Genomic DNA, 24,721 nt, shown 5'->3' with positions numbered 1-24,721 from the left:
TATATTTTTCGGAACTTACGAACGATATATCATTTGATATTTACGAGTCACTTTTCCGTGAAGGAAAACATCGTGAGGAAACCAGACTAATCCTAAATCAAGGTCAGATGGTAGTCATCAACCAATTTCGAATTAGTTGCCAAGCGGATTCCAGGCTTCCATGAGGTAAAAAGCCGGGATAAATGCGAGGAAGATACAGGTGCAACGTTAACGTTACACCGTTTCGCGTTGAGTTTAGTATTCCGCTGTTTCCTGATATCCGGTTAACCACGAAATGGGATTTATCAACAAGTACGGATATAGCGTGATAAAGACAGTGTCCGTCTCATTCAATCGCCTTGTTTTAAAAAGTGGCAATTGTTTTATCACGTGGATAAAAAACGACTGTAGACAGGAGCCATGTTACAGACAAATGTGCGTCTAATAAGGAGAGGTCAGATTAAGTATTATATTGGAAAGCACATTGTAAGATACTCGAGATTGGTCTGTACGTCTTAGTTTGGCGTGTCATCTTTTTGATTCAGTTTTATAACAGGAGATAATTTCCCGGGCTTTATTAGGCAGTGAAAAAATATATATTCGAGTACCTTAACGGCCGCTTGAACAAAAATAAGTATATTTTAAGTCCGTAATTTATTGACACTATATATTATAGTCAAAATATTAATGCAAATGAAGTGTAATATTTACATGCACTAATTTGTTTTAACAATTCCAACACAATTTGAGAAACCAGGAAAAAACTTGCAAGTATGTATCTTTATTAATATAATATATCATGTATAAAGGGTGCCATACTGCCCACGTTTCATGTTTAGCGAACATTTGGCTTGCCAAGGCATTGACAGACGAAGATATGATCTTTGATTTGAGACCGACGAGGCAAACAAATGGTACCGACGTCAGAAATCGACGGGCGGACGAAAATGCGGATACGAAATAATTATGCTCGGCTACGGAGTCAGTGTTACAGGACTCTGGATTCCATCTTTAAGAACAGTGTGTAAAAATATTCATACACACAAGTTGCTTAGAAATATGTCCCATAGCCACAGAATAAATAATAGTAGGTACTACCGGATAGACATGACACTTCTTACAAAAACGAAGTTTGACAGCGATTCGAATCGTACTGTCCCTTTCTATATATTCTATCCCTTTCGGCTATTTAGGGTTATCAAAATTCAAGTCATTATCTTATCTGTGGTCGTGCACGCAAAGGGACGTCACGTTGTGCCAACTCTAATAATTACTCGAAGCAATGCTGAGGGCCTACCGCGAACCACGTTCAACGTCTTGCTTCTCTGTCGCACTTGTAAATTTATACGTAAGTGTGACAGGGAGGCAACACGTCGAACGTGGTTCGCGGTAGGCCCGCTGAGCCCAATGGAGCTGAAAATGACCGAAAGGAGGAGTGTCGCCCCACTGCCATAGCCCTTATGTCGGGGAATTAAGAGCTATGTGAAATATTTTTGAGTAAGTTGCGTGGACCTATATTTTTACACTTGACTGTAACAGCTATTAGGTACCAACCAAACGAACCTAACCCAATGAGCAGGAAGTTTCTACCTAAGTAATGCATATGAGATTAACATAAATATATATAAGTACGTATGTACTAGGTAGAGGTACCTAACATTCATAGGAACTGCGGTAGGATTTCGATTCGAAAAACGTCAAAAGTAATTGAAAGCTTATTTTATACGCCATCAAAACCCATTTTATTGGTAATGGAACTATCGGACTATCAGATGATGGGAAAATCTCTCGTACTCGTAAAATCCTAAAGTTTGAATCGTTAAACTTAATAGAAAATGTGTCGACAATATTAAATCGATCTACGACAATTAGCTAACTAACGCTTCTTACACAGCGGGATTTTATACTACGGCAGTGGCAAAAAAGTATACGACCCGCCTGATGATAAGCAGTCTCCAGAGTTACATGCACGTTTCCGACCCTAACACCGCACCCTCGTTGAGCTCTGGCAACCTTACTCACCGACAGGAACACAACACTATGAGTCAGGGATCGGAAACCGGTATTTTTTGTATGGGAACGAAAACGGTATTTTTTCGTTCTTTGTTAATTACTTCATTTCTAATTAGGCAATCTAATAACACGAAGTCGTTATCTGAATTTTAAGTATAAAATTAAGTATGAAATTTAGAGTATAAAATAAACCGAAATATATGGTTATTTCGATGTTTTTGCAAAAAACCGGTTCCGATTCCTGCTATGAGTAATGGTCTAGTGTTATTTGGCTGCGGTTTTCTGTAAGGTGGAGGTACCTACTTCCCCAGTTAGGCTCTGCTCTAGATCTGGAATGACATCCTCTGTGCGCTGCCCTATCGTGACGTCACGATGTATTGCCATTTTGTTAGGAGCGTTTTGTCAGAAAAATGCGTTTGTCAGATTTTGACCATTATTTGTGACTTTTGTATTGCTTAAAGACAATGGGTCCCATAGAGACATTTGGTCCTCAAAACAATCCTGATCGATTGATATCATTAATTTAATAAATCAACTACTCTGTTAAATATGGATTATTTTCTTCCTAATAAGATATAATAGGAGCGAATATATAGATAATATTATATTTTGCCATATAAAGATAGAGCCGATACTTCTTAAGTGGGAAGAAATATTTTCACACTGAGGCATATACAAACTAGCCGTACTAATAATGTTGCTCTTTCTGTCTGAAGTCTGTATCACTAGTTAAAGTCGATGATAAATTGACATCTCATAGGAATATTTTTGTAAGTATGAATGGGAGAGAAAATAACACAAATCACAGGCGGAGTTGTGGGTTATTAAGCCACAGTAGTCAATATCTGTCAGCCAGTAGAATAAACCTTAAAGATATTAACTGTTTCAGTCCTTACTCTTCGAACCCCTATTGATACATGTCCGGTTGCATGATGCACAAAGTGTTCCGTAAGTTTTGCCATCTGGCTTTCTAACCCAGAAGAGAAACCGGAAAAACCTTTCCGAATTCCTTTCCCGAAAACATCCATCATAAATCTGTTTCTTTCTCTTAGCTGACCTAAAAGTAGGGACGCGGACGCCATAAGTACGCTACAGATAAAAATCCTCGCCGCGCTCGCGCTAGCCTCAAGAGGCCATAGAAAGCCATCTCAATGATATTTGTTTCCTTTGTGTACAAGTATTAAGCTAATGTCGAGAAATAAGTAAACATAGAGTGCTCACTCGATACATCAGTTTTCTTACCAAAATACTTATTATTTTCGTAGTCGACATCTAGCGTCAAGTACCGGATTCATTAGTACCGCTACTTGATACAAGATATCACACGTTTCGCGGCTGACGAAAAGTGTATTTATTGCTCAGCAATTTACAATTAATATTATGTACAAGCAGAAGGAGTTGCAAATAGAGTTTCGGTTAATCTGGTTATAATATTAGCTTAAAATTGATGAGCATTAGATTTTTCGTTAGTCGCGACATCTATTGCCAAGTAGCAATATTGATAAATCCGCTACTTGACGCTAGATGTGGGCTACGAAAATAATAAGCGTTTTGGTAAGAAAACTGATGTAAGGAGTGTGTACTCAGTGCTTACTTATTTCTCTATGCCGAATACAGTCGCTCCCCTTTGAGATTACTAGTTTGAGTTTCCAAATCATTATACATTATGCGATGAATTTGTTAACATAAATTATAACTGTGCAAAAGGAACTCTGAGATAATTATATTCTCACCAAATTCCAAACGTTTGTTAAATGGACCCGGGTATGTCCTTAAACTACGTCCAAAAGAGAGGTATGGGCAATGTGAATGTCATCTCGCCTTGTGTGGTAGGGCACAGCACAGCAGATGTCATTCCAGATCTAGAGCAGAGCCCAACTGGGGAAGTACCTCCACCTTACAGAAAACCGCAGCCAAATAACACTTGACCCTACTCATAGTGTTGTGTTCCTTCACCGGCAGGAACACAACACTTGACCAGTGTTATTTGGCTGCGGTTTTCTGTAAGGTTGCCAGAGCTCAACGAGGGGGGTGGGGTTAGGGTCGGCAACGCGCATGTAACTCCTCTGGAGTTGCAGGTGTACATAGGCTACGGAGACTGCTTACCATCAGGCAGGCCGTATGCTTGTTTGCCACCGACGTAGTATAAAAAAAAATCATAGAACATTAAAAACTGAATTACCTAATTTCTAAAATAAGCAAAAAAAACTTGTAAAAGGACCCTCCGATGTTCGAATATTTGGTGTGCATGACGCGTTAGGAGCTGGCTAATATCGTGAATATTACTTAGTTGACGAAGTAACTTGATGTGTATTTATTATTGTCATATTAGTTTCAGCTTCGACAAGTTTCTCAAAGCGATATTCGACTCGTAACGCAATAATGTGCTAATAGTCATTATGAAGGCTTGAACTATATTTGCTTGATGACAGCGTTATTGACACAAGTAAATACGTATTAAATATAGTTATAATCAGATACATTCTCTGTCAACAAGAGATATGACTGAGACATCGCACTAAATATTTAATGCCGATGATAAGTCTACATACTTATCAACTTCCAGTACTTCCACTGCGTTATGAGTGCTTTAACTCTTTAAACTTGGTCCCCTAAATTATGAAGTTAAACTAAATTATTAAATGTAAAATAGATCTAAAATAGCAATTCTAATTATACTACGTTGTCAAAATCAGAAAATTGTAGCGAAGAGTTTCTTTTAGGACCGTTATTTAAATTGATTAGCATTTAATTATGGTTTTATAATTTCGGTGACAAGTCTCCTCTATGTAGGATCAAGTCTCTATAGTTAAACACGAACTCAACTTCCTATGAAGCTTGCGCTATACATATTCACCCAAACGCAGTTAAGACAGTTCCCTTTGTAACAATATTTTAGACTGTGGTTTTTTTTATTAAATAAGATAAGGTTCTGAAAACAAAACAAAAGCTATTAGGTATTTCAAAAGTAAAAAATATCACATCATATTTTTTAAACAAAAACACAAGTGAAATAAAGATAAGTAATGGAACATTAGGCACTTATAAATAATGTACCGTACCGTAGGACCACTTAATATAAATTTATACATGTGGATCCGTGGGTCAGAAAACCATTAATAATATATTTTCCCTAATAAGGAAAGCTAAGTAATAACCGCTAATAGCATCTTCAAAGAGAAACATTTGTAAATTGTCGAATTCATTGTACTACAAAGCCTTAATAAGCGTTTAAGCATTTTTATCGTATCGTATAAAGTTAAATCGGTCACCGTAATATTTCTTTAAAATACTTTCATCAGGCATGATGACTGTGTACTCCCTTTTTTGATCGACGGTAAGTATGTACCTACTGTATTAGTGCATATACTCGTACATATAAAGAACTAGTTGATTTTGTTATTACCATCCTCTGACAGCTGAATATGTAGAATGGTTACCGTAAAAACCCGTTTTTAAGTGAAAACGCGTTTTCTTTAGTTAACCAGTTTTCCGTATCGTTTCGGCGAAAACGCGTTTTCACTAGTCAAAACTAGTTTGCACTAATTATTCAAAATTTATTTCAGTTATAACTAGTTTTAACTAGGGAAAACGCTTATTCACGGTAACAGATAATACAAATACTCAATACAAGAAAATGATACAGAGATTATAGCAAATCAAGTAGAGGTAAACAACTCGCAGTAAATTGAACAACTTTTTTTATGGGGCCAACCCATTATCGTGGCTCATTATCTGCCTCGCGTTGTCCCAGCCGCTTAGCATCTAATCAATTATTTATTATTGTGGCTAATAATTATAAAAATGGCATATCTTTTAGATGTTATATTTGGAAAGCTGACACAGTAAGCTACGTGTGCATCGGTTTTCGTAATGAATACCCAGATTACAGTTTCTCACAAATGATAATGGCATGAGCCTAGATTAAATTTTAAGATAAGACTATCTAGAAAACATATGACGTTTGCATTACACGATTGTACTGTTTGATGTGGAAAATGTCAGTGTTACGCGAGACTGATTTATCGCTGGCGGCCACACGACCGGGCGGACACCGGACACGACATAATATATCCGCGACATGTACGTACATAAACACGGTGGCAGTGACACAACAGCAACATGATTATATCAAACGAATAAAACCGTTCCAAGATAACGATAAATACGGTTATCAATACATCTGAACGTCCGTCCGTAATTATAGCAGCAATATTTTCCAGATTTATGTGCAAACTTTACGGGTCTAGCGAGCTAAACGCGACTGTCTTGTTCATTTTCATGGTGAAAGAATATTGTTTTGTTTACTATAGGGACTAACCTCGGGAAAGCATTAATTCATATTTACTACCCTCGCATTTATGAAACATAAATGCGGGTTTACGAGAAGGTGGAAAGGCTGCAGTATTCCAGCATCGTTCAGTTTATGGGTCACCTTAAATAGGGGTTTAATTATTGGTTTACCTGCAGAAAGATTTACAGCAGCGTTTAATTAAAGCCAGGTCAAGTGTGAGCTGGCTACAAAGAACGGATTTTCTTTTTGAGGGGAATTTGAGTGTATTATTATTCTTGTTCATTTTCTGGACAAAATTGTTCTTTATTGTTCAAAATTTGTCCAGCGCAAATGATAGGTAACTACCACCAACATTCAAAGTTTGAGAGTCTGCCATATAGACGAAAACTGTCTATGTTATTCAATTTCAGCGCTCGAAATTCAAAAATCGGCCCCCATCCCCAGGTACTAAATATTCGTATAATCTTCAAAAATGTAGTAAGTACGATATTTCCTTTATTATCGCTTTTCTAAACTCTTATTGACAATGCGTAAAAAAAATCTTTACGTTAAAATTAACCTGAAAACACACGGCTTTTTATCCTCGTTACTTTTTGTATGAACATTTGTATCCTCAGTGTGTGTGATATCCGAATAAATTGTACCTGTTATACCTATAAACAACACTAAACACACTTGCTGAAAGTTAAATCCCATCAAAAAAAAATCACGTGTCTACGTCAAAATGTATGGCTTAGCCGTTTCGCTACAGTCACACGGGCGTAAGGTTAAAAATTTATTCACTATTCATTATTTTTAATATACATTAATTCTTGTAGTAACGAAACGGCCAAGCCACATATTTTGACTAAAGTGTAGAGTTTGTGAAGTTAGGGCTCGTAGAGTTAGAAACTTGGCTCTACAAGAGATTTGATAACTTTATGAGAGTGTGCGAAGCCTTATGGTTTCGTCTTGGCAACATTTTACATGAAAATATTTTTAATGAGATTTCACTTCTTTTTGTTAGTTGCTTATGACAATCTCCCATCCCCTAATTTAAAGGGTTGGGGGTGATTTACTATTTAAAATCCTGAAATACGTATCTGGAGCACCTCTTATACAATCTGCTTTTTACTGATTGTGTGGGGACACAAACTTCAATCCCCTTTCCCCCCTAACGCTTTTTCTTCCCCCTTTTCACCCATACGGGTTTGTTTTTCGGTTTGAAAACTATTCTGTATCCTTCCCCATAACAAAAACTATCTATATACCACCTAAATCGGTTCAGTGGTTATTGATTCCCCATACAAAATTCCACCCCCCTTTTCATCCTCTTGGGTGCTATAAAATTTCAAGTTTTTGAATTTTTTTGTTGTTTGTGTACTAATATTAGCCTAAGTACCAAACTTCAACTTCCTAGCTCTCTCAGCTTTGATGATCATCACTGAGTGAGTGAGTGAGTCAGTGACGAAATCGGGCTTTTTTCGATATGAATAAAATCTAAAGTATAAGAGCTATGCAATTGAATTTTTTTATGCTTAATAAGTCCACTTCTGACAAGTATAATCCAAACCCCAGTTATGAGGGTTCATAAACCGACGAAGCGCTGAGAGAAAAGGTAGGTAGTGCCCTTGCGCGTCGCTTTGCTCGTCATGGCGGGGGCATTACCCACGGTATTTTAAGTTGGATTAAAATACATAACTAAGAGTTTATACAACTTTTATCAATTAGTTAACTAACTACACTACAGCAGCAACTGGTGAGTGTTAAGTATCCGGACCGGACAAAACTAGAAGTGTATGTATTTAATACATAAGTAAACACGTTACAATTGTTAATTGTTTTTGTCAGTATTGTTATAAAGTAAATCAATTAAATGCGAACTGGCCCGGAGCTATCTATTAAGTTGCGGAAAAAATAAACCATGCTGAAATAAATAAGTTGGTGATCTCGGCAACAATTTACCGCTGATATTCTCATGACTTACCGAGGACAATGCTTTAATATATTCAAACTATGTCGATAATTTATATTTTCATATAAAATTTATTTCATAATAGTTAATAGGCACTTTCTTAGGAGACTTTCGAGTAAGGACACATTCTGAGGATGTCACTTTTGAGGTAAGTTACTTTCTAAGACCGTCACTTTTGATGTAGGGCATGGACATCACTTTCTGAGAACGTCATTTTCTGCAAAATTCACTTTCCCTGTACTGTTTTTAGCATACTCGTAGTAAGTAGTATAATTTAAGCATACCTATACCTACCGCAGATACAGATACCAGCAACCACTACCACCAACTAGATAATATGTTGTGCAAATATATACGGTTAAGTATTCGTACTATGCTTAAAAAAAATGCTCAGAAAGTGACGTCTTCAGAAAGTGACGTTCTCAAAAAGTGACGTTCTCAAAAAGTGTCGTCCTCAAAAGGCGATGCCCTAAGAAACGAACGTGCACAGCATTCTGTTCTGACTCGAAAGTGACCTCCCAAGAAAGTGACCTTCTCACCTGAAGGCTCTTTAATTATTATTTTTATATTATTTTTATCCATCAGGTTATCTGAAAGAGATCGTTTTTTTGTGATAAGACCGCCTATTGTCTGTCTCTATCATTAATTAATTGTTTTTCTTTAAGTTGTATTTCTCACTGAGGCGTGCTAATAAAGAGTAATCTATCTATCGATGAGCAAAAAAAACACCCCCTATTTTTCTTTGTAGGAGATCTTTAATTCGATATTATTTTATGTTATAACTGTAATAGAAAAACATACCTACCTACTCAGTGAAATCTTCTACATCTACCTATTACTGTTATTGAAATACAACCCATTAATATAGAGATGTATGTATGTATGTAAACACTTTATTGTACATAAGAGTCAGGTAAAGATACAATAAAAATAATAATGTTGGCAACGTACAAAGGCGAACTTATCCCTATAAGGGATCTCTTCCAGTCAACCTTTGAGATAATCCGTCAGGGGAGTTTTATTAATAGGGTTCCAGTAGGCTCACTTACGGAACTCAAAAAAGAGAACAATGGGCTTTAATAACATTATACGTAGCATTTAGCCAGCTTCCAGAAGACCGTGAAGCGATTAAATACCTGAGGGTATAATTCGGCAGAAGCTGACCTTCTGTATTCATTATCTTATGCTTCATAATCATAATTATTGATTATACCTGATTTGAAGATAATTAAACCGAAATTAAAATATTTTTATCATATCTTTAGAATTGATGATATTAATTGACGATAATGTTTCCATGGAAGAAATATTACATACATAACATTAGCGTATGAAACTGTCATGTGCGTTGTAAGCATCATGTCATGCTATGTGTACCTAAGTAAACTTATTAATGGTATGTTAAGATAGTTTTGCAACTTTCAATTGAAACGATATCCTTGACCTCGACTGTTTTAATACCGAGTTACGCAATACCTAATTCCTAATTTTGAATATCAATATGGTTAATTTAGCGACAGAATCATAATAATAGGTAGGCAAAACGCTACGCAACGAAGCTTCGATGTTAGAAACGCTGTGATTAGGCGCTCGTTGCAGCGGCGCAAAACAAACTAATTAGCTCGTTAGCCCGCGCTGTCTGCAGCCCGATATGTACGTACACGGCGTAACTTAATAAAAGCTTGCACTTTAACGGCTAACAGGCACAATGTTGACAGTAACGATTAAACTACCTAAATGCACGGTGCTGCACTCACTTTAGCAACATTCATAATAGGTTGTGTGGAAGTGCAAAGAAAATATTCTGTAATACTTATGTGAAAAACAAACGGAAGTAGAATATAAATTTATGCAACAATTATATCTTTTGCATTGAACAATAAAATATCAATTTCACATACAATAAAATTTGATATAATCATTAATTTATTGTTTTGTCCATTGATCCCGAAACTTTACCAGTAATACATGCAAATATAAGGATATAATGCCGCCGGGGATAATCTTAACTACCATACGAGGTCTACTTTATTGCATTCAGTAGCTGTTTCAGTATCGTATATTACGGACGTTGGCTGTGGTAAAATTTATTGATGGCCCCTAAGCACCCTCGAGATTTATTCTGGATCCTTTATCGTCCTAATACGGCATTGACAGGCGCATCATAACCGTATTACGACTTCCAGTATAGCACATTGATATTTTATACGAGCTGCGATATTAACTCAGTTAATATAGTAGATAGATGCACACAATATTCCTATGAAGCGTAGGATTTGTCTGGATAACTACCTATTACACATGTTGTAATACTGCTAGCGAGATTCTATTAGAAATGAATCCGTGTAAATCCCTTAAATTGAAAAAGGATTATATGAACTTTTAATGGAATTCAGTGCTACGAAAAGTGTTGCCAGGCGTACGATAATTATCGTACACGTACGATAATTTGGGCTCCGGCACGATATACATTCCAAAGAGCATTATCGTACGTATTCTAGTTTTTGAAGCAGAATATAACACTTTCCTTCAGAAATAGGCTACAATTAGCATCCTTTTGGGTGTTCGGGGTCTTGATATACCTCAAAAATGTCGAAATTTCCTGTAAATCGTTCGAATCTATCACAAAAATAAAACTGGGTTTTGCGCAATTTAGACGGAAATTGCGTTTTCTTTAATTTTACTTTTACTTTAATTATACATTGGATATGTATATGCAGGCTTATTTTGCAAGAAATTTTGGGAGTAGTGTTGTTGATAGGCGTACGATAATTTTTTCATCGGTACGATAATTTCGACAATCAAATACGATAATTATTTTCCGCCCACATGGCAACACTGGCTACGAAGTAAGTTTGGGTAGTTTTAATTTATCAACTGGTACGCAAGTATATATGTAAGTAAATGAATTATGTTCGGTATAAGGAAATAAACGCAAAGTCCTAAGGGATTACGAAGTAATGGCGACCTCTGCAAGTGATGACGACCCCTCGTATTCAGCTTAATTTCGCGGATATCCTCCCCACATTATTCGGATGACCCGAATCTTAAGCGAAGTTAAGAACACAGTTTGTGATAAGATTATCCTAATTAGGTAAACGTTTAATTCCATATTTCAATATTTCTTGTGACTTCTTCAAATAAAGGAAAATATGCTGGAAGACTTAATATTCAGAGTTTTATTAAGTTCCACTAGTTCTCGACCTCACTGCTCATGGAGATTGGTTCAACTGCTGCTAAGAGCTATGACGGTGACGCCAGAAGGTATTATCACTTTAAATTATTCCTCCTACTTAACTTACCGTGTTCAAAGGAACAAACGAGCTTGTATTTGACGACCCTGAGGACACGCAACTTTTGTAAAACTATCCAACATCACAAATTGATTGAAATTGATAAGGTACTACCTATATGTGTAATAATGTAAATATTTTATCTAAAGCTTACTCTGGGGAGCTTCATGACTGATATAATAATTTTATATCCAATCCAATCTTCATAACAATCGGAATAACAGAAGTCCATGTTATTGAGAATAATACTTTAACGTGACTAGAATGAAATTGAATAAAACGTATTAAATAAAAAATAATCTACGCGTAGGAAATTTCCCACCCGCACTTAATTCACGTGCCCAACATTTTCTTTGGAAAGCGGAGAATTAGGTTGCGTTGTTTCATCACAGAGTTCCTATAGCCACCTCTTGTCTCCATCATCATCCGACTTATATGTTTATGCAAATTATCCGCTCAATTGGAAATCGTAAAGTGGGTCAAATTTAGCTTCCAAGATTCGACCCACCCTAACTAAAGAAAAGACGCTTTCCATGTAGATTTTTCGACATTGACACGCCTGTTGCTATCTCTATTGCACGCGTATAATTATATTGCTGCCAAGCTCGGCCACTGATATTGACAACCTGCATCATGGGCGGGACGATAAGTAAATAAATAAACACTTAATTGTACGAGAAAAGTGAAATATTGATTACATCAGATAGAAATATCATAATTGTGTAGTACAAAGGCGAACTTATCCCTAAGAGGGATCTCTTCTTGTTAACCTTATGCGCGTGCAATAAAGATAGCCATAGGCGGGTCAAAGTACGAATATCTATGTGGAAAGCGTCTCTTTTTTAACCAACAAACCAACATACATACATACTAACAAGGAAACTTAAAAGCTTGTAAAAATGGTCAAGTGCAACTTTATGGTTCCGTGAGTAGGTACTCAAAGCAATTATGAACTATGCTATATAGGTACAACTTATGTTAGTTTTACATAAGCGTAGAGTAGTGTAGTGAGCGTTTATTCATGGCAAAATAAAAAAGGAAAACAAGGAAAAAAAAAGTAATTTGTTACATATTAGCCACGTAAATTATATATTTTCTACCGTTTTACTACCTTACCCATAATTATATGTAGGTATTATAATTTTAGATGTAGGTACGTCATTGTATGTCTTAAACCTAAGAATAGGTAGTATGGTTTCAGCCGAGGCCGGTCCACCGGAGATCTTTTAGCGTATGCCACGCACATCTGGAGTGAGGCCATCGAGAAGAATGGAGAGGCTTCAGCTGTCTCTCTAGATATATCGAAGGCTTTCGACAGGGTCTGGCACGAGGGCCTTAATATACCGCAAGTAACAAGCAGGCAAGCTACCGTCCTTCGGTCTACCCCCAAGTCTTTGTGACTGGGTATCATACTTTTTGAGGGATCGGTCCATTCGGGTTGTCATTAATGGCTGCTCGTCCGATCAATTGGCAATCAATGCCGGAGTCCCTCAAGGGTCCGTGCTTTCAGCGACCCTTTTCCTGCTTCACATAAACGACCTGCTGAAACCAGGTACGTTCGGATATGCTGTTTACACTACGGTTGTTGAAAGCTACATACCCAATTCACGAGCTAGTGGAGCCCAAATACAGTCACTCAGAGGGGCTATGGTCGAACGCATGAACGTGTCACTGCAGGCAGATTGGGGTGCAGCCAATTTGGTCTCGTTCAATGTTAGTAAGACCCAGGCGTGTCTTATCTCCGCTAAACGGAGTCCATTCCATCTGACTCCTACTTTACGCACGAAGCGTTTCAGTTCAACATTCCTTATGCGAACTGCCAAGGAGTGGAATGCCCTGCCCGAGTCTGTGTTTCCGGTTGAGTACAATCTGAATCTCTTCAAGGCTAGAGTAAATAGGTATCTCATAGGTAAGCGTGCTCCACCGTAGACCGCATCATCCCTTACCATCAGGTGTGATCGTGGTCAAACGCCTGCCTATCCTCCATAAAAAGAAAAAAAAATAGGGAACCTGCAGTATTTTTATATTTACTTACATCTTAAATAATCCCACCTCAATTAGTCCATCAGTATATTATAACTTAAAAATAACCTCTCATCTGCTTCTGATACCGGTATGACAAATATAGTTGTCATATCGTTATCAGAAGCTCTGATTGGTGTTACAAAAATCGTTTCGTTATACGTAACAATGGTCTCTCTTTAGTACTTTTTAGCCTTTTAGTTACTTATGTATAAGTACTATCATGTGCGCATGTTCCCTATTACGGCTAAATATTTCCTTGTATATTTTTTTAATAACTAAATAAATATTGGACATTCTTACAAAAATTAAGAAGGGTTGTGTTGTGGATACTCGGACAACGATATTATGTAATACACAAATACTTATAAACACAGATTAGTAGGTACTTGAATCGATTTGCTTTTCATTTTCTTATGTTTATGAAACACTACATGCATTTTTAATAAGGGTATATCACATACACAAGATATCTTATCTCTTCAAAGGACCTGTTTCGCTTCTCTTTTAAAAGGAATTAATGGGGCTTGCAGTTGGTAGGTACTTACCTAATGTCTAATAGAGGCCCATATTGTATAATACTCGCAGAGATCTTTTGCATAAATGCCCCTTTCTTGCACCGTGGTTTATTCCTGATAGGCAGCGAAGGACATTGAGCTGTACTGTGGCTTATTCCAAACTATCTGAAATTATTTTTTTTATTTTGTAGTCTCAATATTCAGAACTGCTTACTCGTATTTTACCTTTACTCTCCGATTATTGCTATAGATCGTGTCATTCACGAAGACGCGTGCCTTGACTCTTAGAGCATGTTATTAAAGATTAGATTTGACAAATCTGCGCGTCATCGTGGTTGACACGAACTATACTATAGTATATATGAAATGAATTTCCTAATGTTGCCGTAAAATGGGCCTCCCTCAAATAAATGATTTTAAACTTTCATTCGCTACCAATCACTGACCTAGTGATTGGTAGCTGCGGTAAAAGTGATAGAATTGGTAGTTTTCAAGACATTCCAATTCCAGTACCTTAACACTAACTAGTCGGGATTCATCCTAGTAAGAAGGCGACTAAATCTTCAAGGCTTGTAGACTCCTAAAAATAGGATTTAATAAATAATAACTATTACTAAATAGACTCCCACTGCATTTCTCCTAGCCTGTAAGAAAAGCATGTTCACAATACGATTGATTGTTGCAGGTGGTTGACCGAGTGCGCAAGCGCACGGCGAGGGGGGATGCCGGTGCGCAAGGGGCTGCTGGCGCCCCAAAACACCTTCCTCGACACCATCGCCACGCGCTTCGATGGCACACGTAAGTTACCTTTCCTCGGGCCGAGCCTATTGTATAAATGGAATTGGAACTTACAAAATATGCAGTATTAGATTAAAATATTGACTATATTTTAATTTAATTATAATTTAACATGGGTGAAAGGCATTTCATCCCTTGGTTAACAACTAATCAGATTAATCTACTAATACACATCATCTTGAGAACCACCTTTTCGTTCGTCAGTTATAAATCCCAGTAAATATTCACGAACATAGTTGACTTCATAGGTACGGCAGACTGCCGTGTATGCAAAATAGAAAATACGTGCACTACAATTTTCTATTTTCTAAGCCCCGAGTTTAGCCACGGATAGCGGTTGCCGGCACAATCTCGTAATGCCCCGGCGAGCAATAGCTGCGAACTGCTAGGCTTATTTACAAGGCTAACAGTCGACGTCAAAATAGGAAGACCAGTATAAATCGACTCTCTGATAACACTTCTTTGTGTTCAGAGATACTGTAGTGTACTGAGATGAGGCCTTAGCGACAATATTCCACTGACAAATTAGATGACAGAAGTTAAATGGTTAAAAAGCTAGGGTTCGAATAAAAATGCTCAAGTTATATACTGGCTGACCGTCGTTAAGATAACCCATACACATTCCTCTTACCGAACCCTCTGTAGTAAACTTTTAGCGATTTTAACTCAATTATCATGTAAGTACTGAATATTTCGCACATAGACAGGTTAGCACCATCTGACAAGCAATTTATAAATAAACTTACAGAAGATTTTCTTATCTCAAATTATTCGATTACTCGTTCCTCTAATATGATATGACTACATTTTGATAGCCTAGTTCACAGTCGTACTAATTACGCGGAAAATTTGGTTGTAATAATAACTTTGTTTGCGCACTATGGTACTAATTACAACACTTTTTTCTCCCTAATTAGTACGATTGTGAATTAGGGTATAGATTTATTAGTGGTCATCAGACTCATCAGCAAATGTATCGGTAGAAGGCTTCACACATAAGGTATTCAGCTCCTTGATCTATCATTAGTCATCACATCGTCGGATAGGTATGTAATTTTTTTTCACGTCAGCAGCTGGAACAAGGGTAATTTTCTGTTTAAGAACACTGAGCAAAATCGCATTTTGCTCACTGAGTGAAACAAAATAACATTCAAGTAACCTTTAATTTCGAATGTCATTTCAACGTGCGGGGCCTAATACAAGTTAGAAATATTTGGATTCTATTGTCATTGTCCCTTTCACGTCATTAGCAAAAAGAAACAGACAAAAATATGTGCATACGTAATTCAACGGTATATTGACGGTTTATATAAGACCCCTGAAATAAGTCAGACCGCATCGTTCCAAAACACCCTACGAGTCCTCAATCGTAAAAATTTATTAATGAAATAAAAGTTTAAAATTTAATAAAAACACCATATTTTACGTATTTTATTATACAATCAAAACGCAAAGTAAATAATTCTACTTTTAACGATCTCTACTATAGTTGACAAATAGTTGTATTCATAATTAGGACCGTATCTTACAAAGTTTTTTTTTTACAAAAAAAAGTTGTCAATTGAACTGTCAATTGATATCCGTTACATAAAGTAGTTCCGTATTATTTTATTGAAATTTATTTCGTTTTGTTTTATTGAGGTAATTAAACTTAATTGTTAGAATACCTTAAGAAAACATGAATGAAATAGTGATGAAGACGGATTAAATTTTTTCAGGTTGTATTTTTACCTTTCAAATACGTTCACACTGCTGTCGTGGAAATTTTTGTGTACCTACTACACGAGATCAAAGTTATTTACATCTCGTGCGCTTTTGAGTCCCTTACTGCGCTCAAGATTCTAAATAAGATTCACTCGCTACGCTTGTGAATCTATTATAGAATCTTTCGCCACTTATTGTATAGCCTCAAAATAAGCACTCGAAGAAATATCAAACTTTGCTCTCTAGTTGTACAATAGTTATTTGTACAACAAGAGAGCAAAGTTTGATATTTCTTCGAGTGCTTCTTTTGAGTCCCGTGCAAGCGAAAGATTCTAATTTAGAATCTTAAGCGTAGTAAGGGACTCAAAAGCGCACGAGATGTAAATAACTTTGATCTCGTGTAGTACACAAAAATTTTCACGTCAGTCAGCCATCAAAAAATATAACCTGAAAAAATGGTGTGTTTATTAAATTTTAAACTTTTATTTCATTAATTAATTATTACGAATGAAGACTCGTAGGGTGTTTTGGAACGATGCGGTCTGACTTATTTCGGGGGTCTATTATAAACCGTCAATATACCGTTGAATTACGTATGCACTTTTTTTCTCTTTCTTTTTGCTAATGACGTTAAAGGGATAAAGACAATAGAATCCAAATATTTCGAACTCGTATTAGGCCCCGCACGTTGAAATGACATTCGAATCTAAAGGTCACATGAATGTTATTTTGTCTCACTCGGTGAGCAAACTGCGATTTTGCTCACTGTTTTTAAGCAGCAAATTACCCTTGTTCGAGCTGCTGACGTGAAAATAACTATTGTCTTCATCTTTCGGTACAAATAAACTTTTGAATTACATATTTTAAACATAGTTTTCATTTAGAACATTCTAAAAAAAGGAAAATAAATGTTGAAGACATGGAAAAGGAGATAATGTTATAATTCTGAACGAGCTGCTGTTTGCGAATAACGTAACTGATGGGAGTATATCGCCGCGAAGTATCCAATTCAATGCACATGTACTCCTTTCAATCTCCGTTCCGTAAACGTAAATAAAAACGAAGGGAAAGCGCTAGCGGAGATTCTCATACGAATATAACAAAAACGGTTTTTGCAGGATTTCTGTCTGCTATATATGTATATATATATATATTTATTTATTTATTTATTTAGAAACCAAACAGGCATATCAAAAATGCAATACAAAAGGTGTACCACAACAAAAGGAAAATACAACAAAAAGACCTGGAGGTTCATAATTATAAATTATGTTAACTGAAATAAATATATATCTAGTGCATATTTATATCAGATAGAAAAACTACTGATATCTGGACTTATGTACTAAAACAACTAACGTTTAACTATATTTTTAGACTAGCTCGCCAACGAATTTTGAAAGCAATCTACTTCGAATAGATGTTTATTATACTCGTAGTACTCGTAACTAGGAACTCGTCTGAAAAAGGTATGCCTGGAATAGTTTTTGACCGAGAAACTAATATGAAACAGTGATCGAGGGCATAAAGGGTGATGCGGACAACTAAAAGTAGATTAGGACAATTAATAATATTTTTTAGAATTTTAAAGAAAAACATAGTGTCTAAGTAAACCCTACCGTTAAGAAGGGAAGGTACACCAAAATGTTTCGCCGCCAACGTTGAATTTACAAAATAAGTACCAGTTCTAATAATTTACCGATTTTAAGAAAATGTTTTGAATATATTGATTTAATAATAAAAACAAATAGAAACAACTTAGATATTTTATTTTAACTTTATGAGTGACAAGGTTAGTCAGGTCAGGACACATGCGCTCATAAGGGCAACTACTAATACTTATAAATGTTACAGTATAAACCCGTTTTTCCTAGTTAAATTAAAACTAGTTTTCCGCATCGCCTCAGTGAAAACGCGTAGTTGTCGCAAAGTGTCTCTACTTCCACGATTTTTTTTCATATTTTTTGGACCTATGGTTCAAAAGTTAGAGGGGGGGGGACACATTTTATCTTTCTTTCGGAGCGATTATCTCCAAATATATTAACTTTATCAAAAAATGTTTCTTAAAAACCCCGATTAGTTTTGAAAGACCTTTCCAACGATACCTCACACTCTAGGGTTGAAGCGAAAAAAAAATTTCACCCCCACTTTACGTGTAGGGGAGGTACCCTAAAAAAAATTAAATTTTTAGATTTTATTATACGACTTTATCGGCTTTATTGATTTATATATCCATGCCAAATTTCAGCTTTCTAGCACTAACGACCACGGAGCAAAGCCTCGGACAGACAGACAGACAGACAGACAGACGGACATGGCGAAACTATAAGGGTTCCTAGTTGACTACGGAACCCTAAAAAGATACCGTAGATATTGAATCAAGTTAGATTAGCAAATCGTAATCTCGTAAAAGATTGCGTGGTATTTGGTTTGTCATAGTTCCATGATAGGTCAGAATTCCCATTTTGCTGACTGTACAATGCCCGTAGGCGTTGCACATTTGGGAAATGTTGGAGACAAACCGGCACGTTTGCCACGTCTCATGGAATAAAACAGTTTGGCTTGCCGGGACTGTAATCTTGTTTACAACAGGTACCAACTAGATATTCCTAGGGGACTCCTAAAAATGTTGGTTTGTAACTTTGTGGTAAAGTGATATTCTTGCCTTTTTAACTGAGTGATTAAACTAGAACTAACTATTGTATACTGGTTTACTAGTTAGTAAGTTAGTAGTACCTAGTTAGGTATAAAGGTTACATTCGGGTTATGACTGCAGCAGCGTTAATTTAGTAGTGTCGTTGTAGTGTTGCTGCAGCGTTGACGTGAACGATGTCATTATCAATTTCCTTGATCAAATTAGAGACAACAACACAACTAACACAACTAATGCAATCAAAGCTGCTAAGAACGAATTAAACCGTTAATTGGTATTAGAAAATCTATATATATAAATGTGAAAGACCTGACTGACTGACTTAAAGGTTGACTCACGCTACACAGGGGCAGGGCCGGGCCGGAGCTTCCGGCGCTTCGTTTTCTATGGAAAGCATTACGTCATCACCGGAGCTCTGTAGTGGCCCGGTGCGGGCTCGGACCGGAGACTAGCCGGTCATGCTATGAGCAAAAATCGGACTTCCCGGAGCCTCCGGGCCACCCGGTGACTCAATTCTTCCTCTCGGGTGATATTCCACTAGTCTAAGATCTTTGTCCAATGTGCATTGCATCTCACTCTCTCATTAAGCAAAATGTCAGACGCAAATACACATTGCACCAAGATATTGGAAAGATGAAAAACCAGAATACCACCCTTCGCAATGTGCATGCTCGGATGTGTCGGTATATATTTGCCAAAATAAGAAGGTTACAAAACGTCATAAATTTGTTTGTTAAATATGGATGGTATAGCCAATACATTACTTGGTCGGGTTATATTTTACTCGGCGCAGAGAGAAGTTAATTAACAATGACTGCCAATCTCTATATGAAACCAAATTTCTGTAAATAAAGCTACACAATTCTACATATTGCCGGTTTTGTGGAAAGCAATAAAAAAATAGTACTTATTTTTATTTTAGTCACGCTGGCTCCACATTTTACTTGAGATAGTTGATAGCGCCAGACAAGTTGCCTAAGAATTTGTTACCAATTTTAATAGTAAATGAAGTGGAATAAAAAAATGTTCAGAAGAAGCAGAGCTTTAAGAATAAATACTGCCGTTTCGTACATATTGTCGGATTATCATATTATTGACAATGAAATAAATTATATAACAAAAGAATAACGTACTATAAGTATATATAAGTCGCTACGTAGCCGCCTGTTGTCTGCCTCTACATTTAATCAATTGTTTGTTTTTTATTTTCTTTTGTATCTTTTTACTGAGGTGTTCCAATAAAGAGTATTCTATTTATACATCTATCTATCTATCTATCTATCTACGCAAGGTTTATTACAAGTTAAATATTTATTTGACCTATATATATTTCCCGAACAACGCGGTATCCGTGAAGATTCAGTCTTTATTATTTACTTTTCCATGTTAGGTGTTACTACATGAAAGTCGCAACGGTCGCAACACGGGCGACTCGGATATATACGTCAAAATTATATAAGTTGCATAATGTCTTGATTTATTTTGTGAAATACGGAGGTGTTGCGGAAATGTAATTTAGTCGGATTATATTAAATGAGATATCTAGTAATGTTACTGCTTGTAAAAATTATTCATTAATGAGCATGTAGGTTATAAATTAATATAAATATACTAATTTTTTCTCATATTCCCACGTATTACTTTTCATTTTGTACGAAGTTATATCTTATATATAATGAAATATCTCGTTAATAAATTTGTAGATTACGGGAAACTATTTCTTTGACTTAATTTAGAGTCCAACTGATCTTCAGTAAATCTGCCTGCAGAGAGTACGAACATCATATTTCAGTGCAGTTATTGAATTACTCATAAAGGTGCCTATATTTCATTTGCAATCTGTCGTTGGCGATATTATTGCTAACTGCTCGCGTACGATGCATTCTCCTGAAATAGATAGGCCATACATTTTTTCAGGCTGTAGAGAGCAGCACTAGCATGTATTATAAACCTGAGAGTAACTTATGCATACTATGCCTTAAACAGTTTTTTTTGACAAGTTTTCACTATGGCATTGATGTATCAAGGCGTTTTGGTTACAGATGGTCTAACGCGAAACGAAATTTCGTTACCTATCTGCCTCTCTGTCTATCGAATATGCAAGAATGATGGAGGCAGAAACCACAATTTAGATTTTCCATTTCGCGGTAGGCCCCGTGTGCGTTAGTAACGCCCTCTACGCAGAGTTTTGCGTAATATTCCCTATTTTATGCCTATTATTACTGTAACTACTGAAATAATACAATAATACTCTTCGTATGTTTTATTGTTCTTAAATTAATGATTAAGACGTGGAACGCATAATTTCGTCAGGGGGAAGGGGAAGCCTATGTGCCTCTCTTTCGCACAAAGAAAGATCGCGCAGTGATAGAGACGCGAATAGATGAACTAATGAAGTGGTTCGCGGTTATAGCCCTTACTAAAACGTAGTGATTATATGCTCTTTGGCCCTTACTGTATTGTAGTATCGTAAGTGTCAGGATGTCAGGATCATGATAGCTATTTATAACGATATAAATAGCTATCATGGTCCTGACATCCTGACGCTTACTCCCAGTTTTAGTACCTTTTTTGTATTATTTGGTACATGACATCAAAAAAATTTTACCTCGCTAAAAATCGAGAAATATTGAAAATAATGTGGTCAAAAAAGTTTCAGTTAGAATAAACTTTGTATGTGCACAGTGGTGCAGCCACTCAATGTGAACCGGACCTTCAATATAGTTCAACAGTTAATATTTTTGGCTAAAACAGTTATGTATTTTAGAGAAGTGGAAATCTTGAGCGTTTCGGGGATTTGAAGACACGAGGGTTAAACAATATTTTCTAACGACTGAAACACAACATTTTTATAGTACATATGGTACTACTTTACCGCACTAGGGCGTTAATTAGCACTTTACGCGCCTATGTCGAAAATTTAAAGTGCCATATGTACTGTAAAACGTTGTATATGTGCGAATAGATAATTGGCAACTCGTTTCGATTTAAAACACTCCTTTCGATCGTGTTTTAATTTACTGACACTGGTTGTGAATAATTGAACTCGTTATGAATTAATGTATAATTACCACACCAACGCCAAAAAATATTTAAACTTCAAAATCATCACAAGTCGTCGTCGTCGTTAATTTTACATTCCTAGGTGATAAAATATTTCAAAATTTGAATGATTAAATTACTTTGCATTTCTTGTGAATAAAATGTAAGTAACTTTCCCATCCGTTTTTAAAGAATAACGGCAATACATGCGAAAGACCGACTATGACTGTTAACCACCGAATCCCAGCGCTCAAAATGTATTCCACTGATGTCATGCTTAAAACAATCCAACATTTTGAGAATAATATGGTTAGTTATAATTTTTTACCTCTCATTTCTTGAAAATATAAGTAATTATGTTGAAACTCAGTAAGAGTTGCTGGAGAGATGCTATCTAGCAACCCTTACTGGACTTGTACTCCCTAACTATAGAGCTATTTTTTAATAAGTAAAAAGAAATGCAAATATAACCGGCCAAGAGCATGTCGGGCCACGCTCAGTGTAGGGTTCCGTAGTTACTCTTCCGTCACAATAAGCTAAACTGGAGCTTAAAGTATAGTAAATTGTTAACCAAGGGATGAAACGGTACCTTTCACCCGAGTTAAACAAATAGCCAAATTTGCATAATCAGTACCTAATTAAAGTAAGTCTTTTTACTATGAAGGGAAAACTTTTTGCGATAACTCAAAAACAGCTAAACTGATCATGTCCGCTATAAGTAGTTTTCATTCAATGTCTTTCTTAAGCTCTACTTCCACGATTTTTTTCATATTTTTTGGACCTATGGTTCAAAAGTTAGAGGGGGGGGGACACATTTTTTTTTCTTTCGGAGCGATTATCTCCGAATATATTCACTTTATCAAAAAATGTTTCTTGAAAACCCCTATTAGTTTTGAAAGACCTTTCCAACGATACCCCACACTGTAGGGTTGAAGCGAAAAAAAATTCACCCCCACTTTACGTGTAGGGGAGGTACCCTAAAAAAAATTAAATTTTTAGATTTTATTGTACGACTTTGTCGGCTTTATTGATTTATATATCCATGCCAAATTTCAGCTTTCTAGCACTAACGACCACGGAGCAAAGCCTCGGACAGACAGACAGACAGACAGACAGACAGACGGACATGGCGAAACTATAAGGGTTCCGTTTTATGCCATTTGGCTACGGAACCCTAAAAAGCAGTTACTTCTTTTACAGTCAAATATCCATTAACTTTATAACTTTTAAATATTTTGTGTTCTACGTTGTATCGATATATGTGTACCCGAAGTCGATAAATGAGAACTCTCTATGACAGTTCAAGAATGCCACAATAATTCCGGTCTCTGTTAATAATAGTTTGCCACCTTATTGACGTGCATTTTTACATATCAAACAAAAAATAAATAAAAAATATTGAATGTGGATACATTCATCCTCCTTAGACGTGGCTGCTACAGTCTTCACGATTTTATTTGCCGTGTGATCATCGCTTTCCAGTTGCAGCTTGGTGCCATCGAGGAATGTCCATAGTATATGAAAAAAGAAAAATGTTTATAATACCATTCATTGTATCACAATATCGACTAAGTACTACTAGGGCACCTTTAACCTTATTTTGGCAATGTTAAATATCCTTACAATTGTCTATTAATTATAGTTTTCAGTAAGTAGCTCATAATTGGGTAGTTTCTCCACTTGTATCCCCCTGCAAAGAAACTTGTTTGCAGGCCCTCCTGGTCAGTTATCTGTGTAGCTTACTGTTAGGGTATATACCTATAGCTTGAACCTTTAAAAAAATTAAAACATTTATAACAGGAGCTACGATAAATACACCAATTATTTTACACTATTGAAAACTGCAACTAATTCGTTCGATACGTTTTGGAGATATTTGGGTACATTCATTGGTAAGTTCAAACATGCCTCCCATTACCCTACACCCTAAATTCATCCAACGAAATAAAATGTTCCGTAGGGTATACATGGTGGCCTATTTAGATCGTTCAGTATGGAAAAGTTTGAAACTATAACACATACGAAGATCTGTTCCTAGGAATCATGCCATCGATTTTCTATATATAAAGACGGGCCAATAACACCTGCTTTGTATCTACTGTTTTATTTTTGAAGATTCTATACCTATGTTATAATTATCACCTACTAAGTTTTTGAAATTAACAAAACTAAAGCTATTTTAGTCTAACAAGCATATTGTTATACTTTCTCTTACACATATGTAAACTATTGAATGAAACAAAATAGCCCATAGGTAAGCCCATATAATATACCTAAGCCCTAACTCGTAAAATACTTGTCAAGGAGAAGTTATATTCTAATCTTCATGAACACGTTTCACCAAATAGCACTGTTTAAATGCAAATATAAAAAGCTACTATATGTAAAATATTTGAAGAGTTTCATCCATTATTCCTGGGATCCATTATCAGAAATAGATCTTGACTAAAA

The 24,721-nt window shown here is 36.2% G+C and overlaps 1 protein-coding gene across 3 annotated transcripts in view; it reads left to right on the top strand.

Annotated features, from left to right (window-relative positions):
• Positions 1-24,721, top strand: part of LOC133533560 (potassium voltage-gated channel subfamily H member 8-like) — a 167,349-nt gene that overhangs the window by 87,827 nt on the left and 54,801 nt on the right. For all 3 annotated transcript variants that reach the window (XM_061872558.1, XM_061872559.1, XM_061872557.1), the window contains one exon: positions 14,759-14,871. In XM_061872558.1, coding sequence (XP_061728542.1) covers positions 14,796-14,871 — 76 coding nt within the window. In that variant the 5' untranslated portion in view covers positions 14,759-14,795. The remainder of the gene's footprint in view (positions 1-14,758; positions 14,872-24,721) is intronic.

This window comes from Cydia pomonella, unplaced genomic scaffold (genome assembly GCF_033807575.1).
Source record: "Cydia pomonella isolate Wapato2018A unplaced genomic scaffold, ilCydPomo1 PGA_scaffold_178, whole genome shotgun sequence".
In the NCBI taxonomy this organism is placed as follows: domain Eukaryota; kingdom Metazoa; phylum Arthropoda; class Insecta; order Lepidoptera; family Tortricidae; genus Cydia; species Cydia pomonella.
This window is presented reverse-complemented; position numbering and strand designations above follow the sequence as displayed.